Source organism: Aethalodelphis obliquidens, unplaced genomic scaffold, assembly GCF_003676395.1.
Source record: "Aethalodelphis obliquidens isolate GAN/ISIS:26980383/991018 unplaced genomic scaffold, ASM367639v1 scaffold1, whole genome shotgun sequence".
Classification (NCBI taxonomy): Eukaryota; Metazoa; Chordata; class Mammalia; order Artiodactyla; family Delphinidae; genus Aethalodelphis; species Aethalodelphis obliquidens.
Window position 1 is genome coordinate 22,878,051 of NW_020837945.1, and position 12,946 is coordinate 22,890,996.

Here is a 12,946-nt window from a genome sequence, read left to right on the forward strand (position 1 = left end):
CCAAGTCTGAGCCAGCAGTTAGTGGATCATTCTTCACAAATTTACAAAAGATTCAGAAAATAATGAATCATTACACTTTAAAAAAACATTTTACAAAAATAACACTCTAGGGCTTCCCTGGTGGTGCAGTGGTTGAGAGTCTGCCTGCTGATGCAGGGGACGCGGGTTCATGTCCTGGTCCGGGAGGATCCCACATGCCGCAGAGCAGCTGGGCCCGTGAGCCATGGCCACTGAGCCTGCGCGTCCGGAGCCTGTGCTCCGCAACGGGAGAGGCCGCAGCAGTGAGAGGCCCGCGTACCGCAAAAACAAAACAAAACAAAACAAAAAAAACACACTCTATTGGCTGTATTTTTTAATTTAAAAGTTATTTCCAGGTCTTTTCATCATTTTTTGAGTAGTTTGGGAGAGCATTTTATTTAACTAAGGGCTAGGAATCTGATGCAGAATGGGCATGGGTTAAAGCAAGAGAATTTTGATCCTCTTTTTAAAAATTTACCCATGATTTGTGTATAAGTGTGTGCGTGTGTGTGTGTGTGTGTGTGTGTGTGTGTGTGTGTGTAGTCAATTATCTAGTAAAAAGAGTTCAGAAATGTATAGAAAAGATGGCCAGCAAATTCAGCAAGTTAATAAAAATGTAATAAGGTATAATAATAAAATCAAGTTAGCCAATGGGAAGTTAATGAAAAGAAAGGTTTTAGGCATTTGGAAAACTTACCTAAGATCCAGTAAAGAGCAGGTATGAACACATATACATATGTTGAAAAATATTGGGAAAATACCAGTAGTACATCAATGTTTGGTAGATGAGTGAAGTCAGTGATTAGAAACAGAATACTGAACTCATGGGGCAAGATTTCTCTCAAATTATCAACCAGACCTACCTGTAAATCAACCCACATTCTCACCCATTTTTGAGTCATTTCCTCCAGGCTCAGCATAAAATATATCCTCTTTATGTTCAAGGTATATCTTCCTTACAAACGTCCTAACACTCCAGTCACTTCCTCTGGTCCTCATTAAACATTTTTTTGTTTGTTTGTTTGTTTTGCGGTACGTGGGCCTCTCACTGCTGTGGCCTCTCCCGCTGCGGAGCACAGGCTTCAGAAGCGCAGGCTCAGCGGCCATGGCTCACGGGCCCAGCCGCCCCGCGGCATGTGGGATCCTCCCAGACCGGGGCGTGAACCCGCGTCCCCTGCATCGACAGGTGGACTCTCAACCACTGCGCCACCAGGGAAGCCCCTCATTCAACTTTTTAATGTTTCCCATTTAATAGCTGGTTCCAACAAGCTGAGGTAATAGGTGCTGTACCTTCAATACTTTTCTTATTCAGTTAATGTACATGCACATTTATTCTTTAAGTCATTGCAGTCTGAATGTTACCCATCCATGCAAATGATATTGTTCACCATACTGTCTCTTGTAAACTCATAATTGCCAAATTTACCAGATATATTTCAGTTCACTACTTATTGATCACTTCTGCTTGCATTTACTACTTTGGAAGCCTAGAACCCACATTAGAAGTCTTGAAATTAAGCCTTTATTGCTCTTGCCTCTATGACACACTTGTAAGCACAACGACTTTGTTTCAAACACTATCTGATTATATACCTTCCTCTTCATTTCTTTGTCTTTCAGCACAGACCCTACTTATCTCTGACTTGAACTCATTTCTTCTCCCTGCCTCCATCCTTCTCTCTCTCTCGGGTACCCTGCTCCTAAATGGCAGCTCATCTTTGTCTCTTAGAAGAAAGTCCATAGCCCCGCATTATCTGGCCCCTCCTGCTTTGCAGCTACATCTCCACCTAATCCCCAAACCAACTGGCTAACATCACCATCACTCCCTCCCTAAAACTTTCATATTCCTGTAACAGTTAAGGTATTAGATCTTTTCTCACATCCTACACTCTTTTTGCTTTTGCAGATGCTATTTTATCTGTCTACAATAATTTCCCCTCTTTGTTCTACAAAATAATACTTTTTCATCAATAGATTTATCCCAAATACCAAGTCTCTTCTTGTGCTACATTAGGTTCCCCTTCTTATTATAAAAGAGGCTGTAAATATCTATAAAAAATGCTCTTACTATATGCTTTTGTATTCAGCAGCACCATAAACAATCAGGGACTTTAGGAAAGTTGATTATTTTAAGTGTTTGAGATAAAACTGTAAGTGTCTTGAGGGATACAATGCTCTATTAGATCTGTTAGTATTCTGAGCCTAACAAAGTATGAAAAATATAGCCAGCACTTCTCATTTACCTGCTGAATAAATATATAAGTGCAATACAGAATAACATCAAAACTATAGTCAAAATATTCATTCAGTTGAATTCCCAATATATTGATAAGGTAATTAAAAAATTTGTAAGAAATGATCACCGTCAGGGGAAAGTGGGATTATAAGATGTCTGAGGCACACTCAGGGAAGTAATTTCAAATGTATTCCTAGGTCAGACAGCATTTAAATTCCTTAAGTAAGAAAAAGCCACTGGCATTGAATTTGTCTGCTTTTCTGTGATAACAAATAACTCAAATCTCAGGGCTTAAAAATGTGTTTTACTTCTTATTTATGTTATGTGTTTGCACCTGCAGATCACCTGTGACTCTGCTCCACGTGTCTTCTCCATGATGCCCAAGGTAAAGGAGAAGTCTCTGTTAGGGTCATGCTAGTTTCATGGCAGAAGGAAAGTACAAGAGAAGTAATATGTGATTCTTCTTGAAGCTTAATTCAGCCATAGTGTGTATCATGCTTGCTTACATGCCAATGGCCAGAGCAAGTCATATCATCAATTGGGTGGAGATGCAAAATCCTTCCACTGGAAGCACCACACTTCACATGGCAATGAGCAGTGATGTATAACCTCTTAAAGGGAGGGGAGATAAAGATTTGTGAAAAACTATACACAGGCATTGAGAAATATCGTAATAAATTCATAAAGGGAGTTAAGGAAAAAAAAAAGATTTTTAATATTTGGTATGGCTGGTACTATAAACTAGCAAGGATACCTTTTAACTAATTGTTGAAAAAATAGACTATGCATTGGAAGAAAGGAAATGTGAGGGAAAAATTGCAAAGAGCAAACAATGGAAAAAAGAAGAGCTTCTTCCAGAGGCAGGACTTGGCAAGAAAGCAGTGAATGTGAAGAAACATTTGACTGGAGTATTTGGTTGGGACTTCAATATACTTAGAGATGAAAGGAGTTGAAAAGGGTCCATGATAAAGTCCAAATTAGCAAGAATAAAAATTAGTATCAAATAAGAGAGAGGTATGCATTATAAACTGGGGAGAAAATCATGTAATAAGTCAAATATTGTAACTGAAGAAAAATAAGATAATGTGGATAAAGTTGGTGCTTTTATTTTATTATTAATTTTTGCAACCTCAAAGTTTTCACTGAATGTCTGCAAGAGGTTTTGTAGGAGGTAAATGATAAAGGATACTTTTAGAGAGGGCTCAAGATTTAAAAGGAGTAGGTAAGCAGGGCAAGAGTCAATAAGACTGGAGAGAATGATTTTTCTGACTGAAGTAAAGGCAAAATGTGAGAGAAAAGCACAGTTGTCTGGTGGCGTTAGTCAATGCATTCCCTTGACAGGGTCCAAATGCATCATCCAGAAAGGGGAATAAATCGAAGGTTGATTTTGTGAACACTGTTACTTTGAAGAAATTGGTTCCAGGAATTCTAAGATATGGGAGTTTGTGACCATAACAGGGAAATGTGACTAATAAGAAGAAATGGAGATAAAGCAGTGTTCTAGTAAAGAAGGTCAGATTAGGACATATAATTGATTCTGTTAGAGGAAAAGTGGGAGTGGAAGGAGGATGGTTTGCTTTGGAGGCCAGTGTGATGCAGTCACAACAGGATATTACATACATGATTGATGTGAGTTGCACAAAGAACACATTCCAGTGTTTATCTCCTTATGAACCCCAAAATAATAAGTATAGACATAGAAATAAATATTCCAGATTGAATGCAGATCATGATAGACTTGAAGATTCAAACTTTGTTAATTGAACCCACTCATACCCAAATAATCCTTCAAGAAAAATGTAATCACATTTAAACACTCACAGATAATCTAGTGTGGAGATAGATTAGAACATGTTATAACTATATTAAAGTAGAAATTACAATAGCAGAATGGATAATAAAGGCTAAATATGCTACACCTGCCAGATGACAGTCCCTTTTTCACATCAGACTCAAATTAATGTTTTAGTGTAAAAACATATGCATAATTTTACATATACATACATATATAACATACAGCATAGTACATATTTATATACTGCTTCCTATAAACTTAGTCCTTTCTAAAAAACTTTATATTATTAACTAATATTATAACCCACATTTTCATAAGAGCATACTGAACACAAGGTCTTGCCCGTGACAAAATACACGTATATTTCCTACCTTAGATTCTTTCGGAAACAAAGGACAGTAGATGGTTAAGTCAATACTGAAGAAACTAAATAGCCACTGTAAGTTACCTTTGTTTATTGTACATAATAAAGAGGGAAAGATATTAGAAATACTTATAGATATAAAAATAGATATATAGATACAGTTACAAACATAGTACTTATCTCCATATTTAAACCTATTCTTCATGCACTGAAATCTTCCTCTTGGGCTGAAGGCCAAAACTTCCATCAACGATAGCACTCGATAAATACCAGATTCTGCACACCAAAAAAAGGCTCTCAAAGTCTTCTCTCAGAAGGCCTGGCACTTTGGACTCACCCATGAGCATGTGCAGTTTCTACCCACCTGCCTAATAACCATCTGATCTATTCCATTATGTTATCCATACATCTCAATTAATTATAGACTTAGAGAAGGAGAGAAAAAAATCTCAGTGATTTAATATTCTCTTTACCTTTCAGCATGAATTTTGTGGTTAAAATACCTTCACTCCAGGAAAGGAAAAAACAAATAACTCTTTTAGATCTATATGCTATTCCTGGTGTTGTTCTCCGGTCTCTTCAAGAAACTGGAGAGATAGATCATGGTGGGAGGTGCATAGGATATGGAAGAAGATACTGATTTATGTTTCCCCTTCCCAGCCCTAAGTGATAGAAAACTCATGGCTAACTCTTTAAATTCATATTTTGTCTATTCCAGAAAGAACAAATTACATTCTGCTTCTAGAATCCTGTGATTATGGTTATTTCTAATTTATTTTAAAATAGAAAAAAAAGTCAAAGTGCATTTGTGTAGTGTTACTACTAGTATTTCCATATGGCTGAAGCACGGGCTACCTATGAGCAGATGGTTAGAGAAGGTAGCTGATGATCATAAAAGACTTCCTATACCATGAAGAGTGGTTTTTATTTTGTCTTGAAGGTAATGGGAAACACTGACAATTTTAAGTGTTGAAAGGTTGATAGGACAGAAAGTTGGAATTGTGAAATTGAGAGTAGAGAAAACAAACAACTTACAGCCACACAAGAAAAATACAAAAAAGAATTGGAAAGGGCAGCACTCATGGAAGGCATGGTAGGGAAAATAGAGTATATTTGATAGATGTCAAAGAAATACAGTGCGCATCTTGGTGACACATTAGATTACCAAAGTGGAGATAACTAGGATAACATTAATCTATCTTCTGCCTCACAGAATGTCATGTTAACCCAGCCATGCAATAGAGTAAAGTAGCCAAATTTGGAGGAAGAGATGTCATCTTGATGTCATAAACTTAGCTAATAACGTCCATTAATATTTCAAAGGGTAACTATGTATTCAATTATTTAATTTGGTAAAACTTGAAAATACTGTTAATTAGTTGAAGCAAGTAATTAATGTAATTTAAAAGTAAAATCTAGTATCATACTTTACTGTATTTCATTTGACATACTTTCAACAACTACAAAGCCAGAAAAAGGCAACTACTCCCTTATAGACTCTTTGTAAAGGAGGATGACAATGTTAAATAAGTCACAGATCCTGCCCTTGAGGCTGTAATACAATGTAACAGATTCTACCCTAGAGCTGAGGAGATTTCCTCTAGGTCTAGAAGAGGTTCATTAGGGAAGTCTTGAGTGCTGAGTTTACATGGTTGCCCTTTTAATAAACATATTGCTAAATGCAACACAAAGATACATACTAATTATTATCTGCTTACCATTAACAATAACGACGATATCACGGAAGTCAATTTCTCCCCTAGCCTCCACTCTTCCTTCACACCTGTATATACCTTCATCACTTTTATTGATGTTAAGAATCTGCAGATTACTGTTGGCTAAGATAGCAAACCGATCTGTAAGGTAAGCAAAGGGGAGGAAATTATATCAGTAATTGAAGGCAGAGTCCAGCATGCTTTAAATTGCTAAGTGTTAAAATATGGAACTTGTCTGACACTATCAAACTTTTCATTAACAAACAAATTCAAATTTGAAAGTAAAATATAATTTCATGACTTCAATTTTTCCACTCTACACTGCCTGGTTACACATTTTTTTCAAAAATACATTCAAGGCCTTCCCTGGTGGCACAGTGGTTGAGAGTCCACCAGCCGATGCAGGGGACACGGGTTCGCACCCCGGTCTGGGAGGATCCCACATGCCGCAGAGCGGCTGGGCCCGTGAGCCATGGCCGCTGAGTCTGCGCGTCCGGAGCCTGTGCTCCGCAATGGGAGAGGCCACAACAGTGAGAGGCCCGCGTACCGCAAAAAAAAAAAAAATACATTCAAGACTTTATTTCCACATAAAATGGTTAGGCTATTATTTTGCCTTTGGTACTTTGAACGCAGAAATGATACACAAAAGAACAAAGCCGAGAGATCAGATATAGCAGACACAAAGACGTTTTGACTGTAAATATGTAGCAACTTGGGTAAGGAAAAGGGTTAGAAAATTGACTGAATATCCTTCCTCACACAATAATTAAACTAATAATTGCACATACCCTGAGAAGGCAGCTAAAATATATAATAATATTCAAGTCATGTAGAGGGCATATAAAATTGTCATATCTCAGATTTATTTGAAAAAATTTTTTTCTAAATGCAAGATAATCCATTTTAGGAAGGAACAGATTAGACTTCATTAATTTTACATAGATTCCATTTTATGTGTGAGTATATGCACATGCATAAATACAAAACTAAGCTGTTATAGGGCATGCATTAGCTGATTGTTGAAAATAACCTGGCTAGCCTAAGTAGCATCTCAGCCTGACAGTATTTTCCATAATGCCTGGCTCAGTTTTTAATCATCACAATTTTGTTGCAGTCTTTGCAGTCTTAACACCTTTCCCCTTCCTATCAAGTAAAGAATGTTCTCATATCCAGTTGTTTTGATACATGTTACAAATGTAATATCCTAAATTTCATTATTCAATTCATCCATAGATATCATCGAACATCATCTGTTTGCTAGGTTCTGTATTTGGATACATTGATGAATAAGAGAAAACATCCTTGACCCCTTTGGGACTTTTGGTAAGGCAGAAATGTCATTAATTTAAGGTACCCACCTCTGGATATCTACTGTTAAAGCTACTTTTGGGGACTGTTCCAGTATTTATTGCTCTTCCCCTATTTGCTGGCTTAATAGAGGTATTAGGGCAAACACAGAAGCCACATGAGAAAATGGTCGAGCCTCCCTCAACCTGGATCACTGAAAGGATGGAAGGGTAGAATCCTGCCTCTCCCCCTGCTGCCAATTGGACTTTGCGTGAGTGAGAAATAAATTGCTATGACATTAAGCCATTCGTATTTGGGGTTCATTTTTCACAGCAATTCCTTAAGTCAAAGTAGAAGTTTGGGTTTTAAATACAAATAAGGAAGTTATCAGACTATAGAAGGTCATTAAAATAGGTGAGCATGTGGTTATTGATTGTCTAAGAGATAGTTAATAAGGAATGGAAATGTGTAGATTCTGAGGCTACCTCAGAAAGAAAATACCAGTTACAAGTCTACAGATACACAATTTTCAGCCCAGGAAGTATAAACTTTCCCTAAATATTTATTTCACCTTTTGGGTGACCCTAAGAAGAGATACAAAAATGTTTATGCAGATGCTTTCCCCTGGTAAATTTTCTCACCAAAGAAGAGACTGGAGAGAAATAAAGGCAATCTGCAAGAAATATAACTTATAATAAGTCCTGGAATAACTCAGAACTCTTAAAAATGCATGATATTTCAAAATAAATGTAAAAAAACTCTATTCAAGTGTGTTGCTGGAAATTAGAATGAGCAGCAATTACAGTTGACCCTTGAACAACACAGGTTTGAACTGTGCAGATCCACTTATACGGGAATCTTTTTCAATAGTAAATACAGTACTACACAATCCGAAGTTGACTGAATCTGAGGATGCAGAACTGAACCACAGATACGAAAGAATCTCAGATAAGGAGGACCAACTATAAATTATACTTGAATTTTTGACTTCATGTCAAGTCGGCACCCTAACCCCTGTGTTTTTCATGGGTCACCTGTATGAATTAAAAAGTTCAAATTTAGAGAGGGATGCAATGAGTCATAACTAAATCATTGTAATATTATATTTTCTAACTCACTAAAATATGTATCATCCTCAACTAAAAATTCTAAGTATATGTGTAAAGTCCATGGAATGATGTTAGCAAACTCTCAAACCAAAGAGCATTATTAATATGTATTTACAAAAAGCATTTGAAGAAAGCACTGCTTCAATCAATCACACATAACTATGGATATTGGAACTATTTAACTATTAGAGATGATCTATTTATCTCAGTTTTACAGACATCCACATTTTCATTATTGCAGTAAGAAAATAAATGAAATCAAATAATACACAATAACGTGTCTGCTTTATGTTTCTTTAAGCATTATGTTTCTTTAAGCAGGTTATTTTTTAAAAGTCCCCTCTTCTTCTCATTCCACAGCCACTGAATGGTTTGCTTCATCTGCTCCTATGCCTTCAACCTATATTTTGATGATTCACAATTTTTCTTCAGACCAGATGATTCCTGTGATTCCAGAATTGTGCAAGAGTCAACCAGATGTACGAACTTAGAAGGGTTGTAAATACTTCAATCTCAGCATGTTTAAAATTTGGCTCACTAGCTCCACCTGAAATTTCTCATACGGTACTCTCCAGTTCTGTCTTCACAGGTCTTTACATTGAGCTAGTTGCCCAAGGCAAATTCCTTGAGTCATCTTTGACTTCTCCATCTCTCTTAGTGTGCATGTCCAATCAAACCCATATCCTATCACTTCTCCCTTTATCATTTCTTAGTCTAGAATCTACTTTTCCCTCAGCAATTATTTCATTTGGATTTGAACTGTTCTCATTGCCTGGAGCTTGGCCTTGACTCTCATCCAATTCATTCTCCTCACTGAAGCACTGATATCCTTCTCAATAAATATTAGGTCATGTCACTGCCTTAATTAAAACCCTTTAGTGATGTCACCTTTGGATAGATTCTAAACTTCTCAATAGAGACGTCAAGGCCATATTGACTTGGCTCAACCTTCTTTTCCAGTTTCCTTTCTTATTAGTCTTTATTTACAAATCCTAGTTATTGTAAGTGTTCTAGTTGTACTTATTCATAAATTCTAGTTATAATGAACTTAATTCAGTTTCTGAAATGTGTCACTCATGCTTTCACCTCTGGGCCATTGCATATGGTGTCCTCTCCTCTTGAAAAGTCCCCACCATTCTCTAGCTGGATAATCCCTTTTCATCTTTAAAGGTTGCTTTTCTCTTCAGCAGGCACCTTGAACACTCTCCTCTGCCCTAACTAGTTCAGGTGCTCTTTCTTTATCATCTTCTATCACTGCACTTTCCTTATAATATACCTCAATATACATTGCTTTCATTGATTGATTTTTTCCACTAGATTATTAATATGTTGAGGGTAGTGGACTTGTTCATCGTTTAAACCATGAATTGCCACCTTCTAGTACACTAGATGAAATATACTAAGTGTTCAATAACTGTTGAATGACTTTTTATACTGGAAGTAGATTTCATACAAATTTTATTGAACAAGATGATTTTACCCATAGTTTTTTGATGCCTAAAGGGTACTTCATTAGAAAATGCTCAAAACATTTAGGAAGTTTCAGAGATAACTTTAAAAATGGCTGAGGTAGAATGGCAACTGCAATAGCATATCCTTCCATCAGGGTTGAGACTAAAAGTCAGGATATTCAACTTTTATAACAAAATGTCACCTTTACTCCCTAAATACTTGGATTCTTTACCATATGGATTTCCTTTCAACAAACAACATGGTAAACCTCCACTTTGAGTAGTCTGTGGGAACATTAATAATGCGTATTTGTCACACAGCTGCTACCAAAAGCATGGTTAATAAGATGGACATTTTCAAACCTTCATTGTTTCATATGGAGACTTTAAACTTTATTCCTATGCCACACTAAGGCTTCAGAAAGTTATCTGTACACACTGCATTATTCTAAATCCCCATATATGTTCCTTTCATGGTTGTAAACCTAATCTTATTTCATTAGTTTTAATAAAAGGATCACATAAAGTATAAAAATCTGAAGAATATTACTTCTTATAAATCTGTTATGAATGTAAAAAGTGTTTGATAATGAAGTATGTGGCAAGTTTCTCAAATATTAAAAGGTTAGAAAAGTTCGTTCATCTTCACAATTCCCCTACATCCTTTATATCCCAAAGTCAGAACAAATTTTACGTCCTTTTTAAAAAAATCGATTTTGCCTTCCCTGCAACTCAGCGTTAAGTTTCTATGTTTAATTGATTCCCAAGAATTAAAAGCTCAATGAGAAGGAACAAGAAAAATAAATCTTATTTATTGAGAATCTGATATAGAGTCAAATATTGTATTCATTCGGTTAACAAATATTTATGAGTCTATCTTACTTAAAACTCAAACCGTTGTTCAAAATGCATATAATAATTTACTGTTTACAGATGAAGAATTCGAATTAGGTACAGAGCAGTTAGAAAAGTTGTTTGAAGCTTTAGGGACAAGGAAAGAGTAGAGCCGTAATGGAATTCCAACTTCACAGCATTTCATCCTTGGGTACTGGGAAAAATGTGTAAGCTGTAGCATAGAAGCATCACTCCTCCATCAGCCCTGTACTTGACCATCAATCTTTGCTTTGAGGATTTAACTGTCTTTTTTTTTTTTTCAGACAATTAATCATTAGATTTTATCCCCAAATAAATTACAAAAAGTAGATATTATAGGGCAACCTCCAGTGTCCATGGATGCCAATGAATGAACTGTCTTTAGGCTTGAATTCCATCTGGCTACTTAACTGGAGGGATCATCTGCTCAGGGAAGATGGAGATGCTGATTGGTGCCCTGGGCCCATTCAGTCAAGACCTTGCCAGTGCCTGCTGCACACACTCTCTGCCCAGAGGCCTACAGTCAGCATCGATTTAACTGTCTTTTAAAATAAAACTCATTTCAAAACCATCTTGTAATTATGGTTTACAGTAAACCAGGTGTACACTTGAAGCCTAAGATGTAGGTAATCTGAAAATGTTTAGACATTGTCATTTAACTGCTATGAAAGAATTGCCTTTTCTTTATTATTGAGGGGAAGAAAGCAGAAAATATACTGTACAATTTACTCATGAAATTTATTAGTAAAACCTAAAGCAGTTTTCTGAAAATAAAGTAAGAGGAAATAAAGTATTATATCTCATTAACTTACTATAATAGAAAAAAGAGTTTTAGTAAATAACTGACAAGCAGTGAAAATGCCAAGTCCAGAAAACTTCTCTCAAAATTAAAAAAAAATTACTATCATCATCATGATACTTTCTCTGTACATATTCAAAAACAGAAACCCTCTACCTTCTCTCCTTTATGTTGTAGAAGTTTCATCTCTTAGAAACACAAAACAAAATCATCCAAGATAGAAAGTATTTTAAAAGATTCAATTATTTTGTACCTCTCTGCAATGTAAGTGCAATGAAAAATATTCTAAATCGAAAATGCTCCCAATTCACAATGATAAAGTAGCATAATGTAAGCAAATCATGCATCAATTTCAGATGTCATTTTATTCTGGAATTTCAGCTCAGTCTGAATCAAAATCATGAAGACAATTGAAATGAATGTACTCTTCTTTCTATTATCCATATTCATCTTATCATAATATTTAGAATATGTAGGTATCTTTGAAAGAACAGTGACAGAAAAATAAATAGGATTCATATAGATATTATTATAAGTTTACACATAATAAGCCCATGGGATTGTTTGAATTATAATATGTAGAATTTCAATAGATCAGGATTGATTCCTTTATTTGTTTAGTATCCTTGAACTGTTTGTATATAATTTTTTCTTGATCTAGAGCAGGAGTCAGCAAACTTTTTCTGTAATCTTCAGAAAATAACTATTGTAGGCTTTGTAGGACAAACCATCTGTGTCACAGCTGTTCAGCTTTGTTCCCAAAGTAGCCATAGACAATATGTAACAATTGGGTTTGGCTGAATTTTCATAACACCTTAAAAAAACAGCAGAGGAGCTGAATTTAGCCTGAGGGCCATAGTTTGCCAACCTCTAGTTTAGAGCTCTGAGGTTCTCAAAAAACAGTTGTTTGAGGCTTAGGGTCAAACAATCTAATTGCTATATTTACTTAGGTAGATTCAGTCTTTTAAAAAATTGCAATATTTTTAGAACATATAACTTAGAGAGTTACCAAAATACTAACTGTCGGAAATAGCGGTGACTTCCTCATTATGATGCAACCAGCTGACAACAGGTGCAGGCGAACTGCTGACTCGGCAAACCACTTCTGCATTCTCTCCTTGTTTGAACTCTTGAGGAGACACCACTTCTCTGAAAGTGAGTTTTTCTGTATGAAGAAAGTAAAACAAACCATACAAGTATTATTGCTTATTTCTTCCAATAGCATATTTCAGAATCCATGTTTATTGATGCTGTAATAAAATAATTAGGTAAATCTAGATCCTTTAAAACCTTAAACCA

The 12,946-nt window shown here is 35.8% G+C and overlaps 1 protein-coding gene across 4 annotated transcripts in view; it reads right to left on the reverse strand.

Annotated features, from left to right (window-relative positions):
- NCAM2 (neural cell adhesion molecule 2) overlaps positions 1 to 12,946 on the reverse strand; it is a 491,548-nt gene that overhangs the window by 186,405 nt on the left and 292,197 nt on the right. For 2 of the 4 annotated variants that reach the window (XM_027102098.1, XM_027102107.1), the window contains exons 4-5: positions 12,669 to 12,812; positions 6,132 to 6,269 (exon numbers count right to left, since the gene is read on the reverse strand). In XM_027102098.1, coding sequence (XP_026957899.1) covers positions 6,132 to 6,269; positions 12,669 to 12,812 — 282 coding nt within the window. Of the gene's footprint in view, positions 1 to 6,131; positions 6,270 to 7,260; positions 7,268 to 10,294; positions 10,331 to 12,668; positions 12,813 to 12,946 lie in introns of those variants that run through there. The other 2 variants (XM_027102127.1, XM_027102118.1) reach the window with 2 other exon arrangements.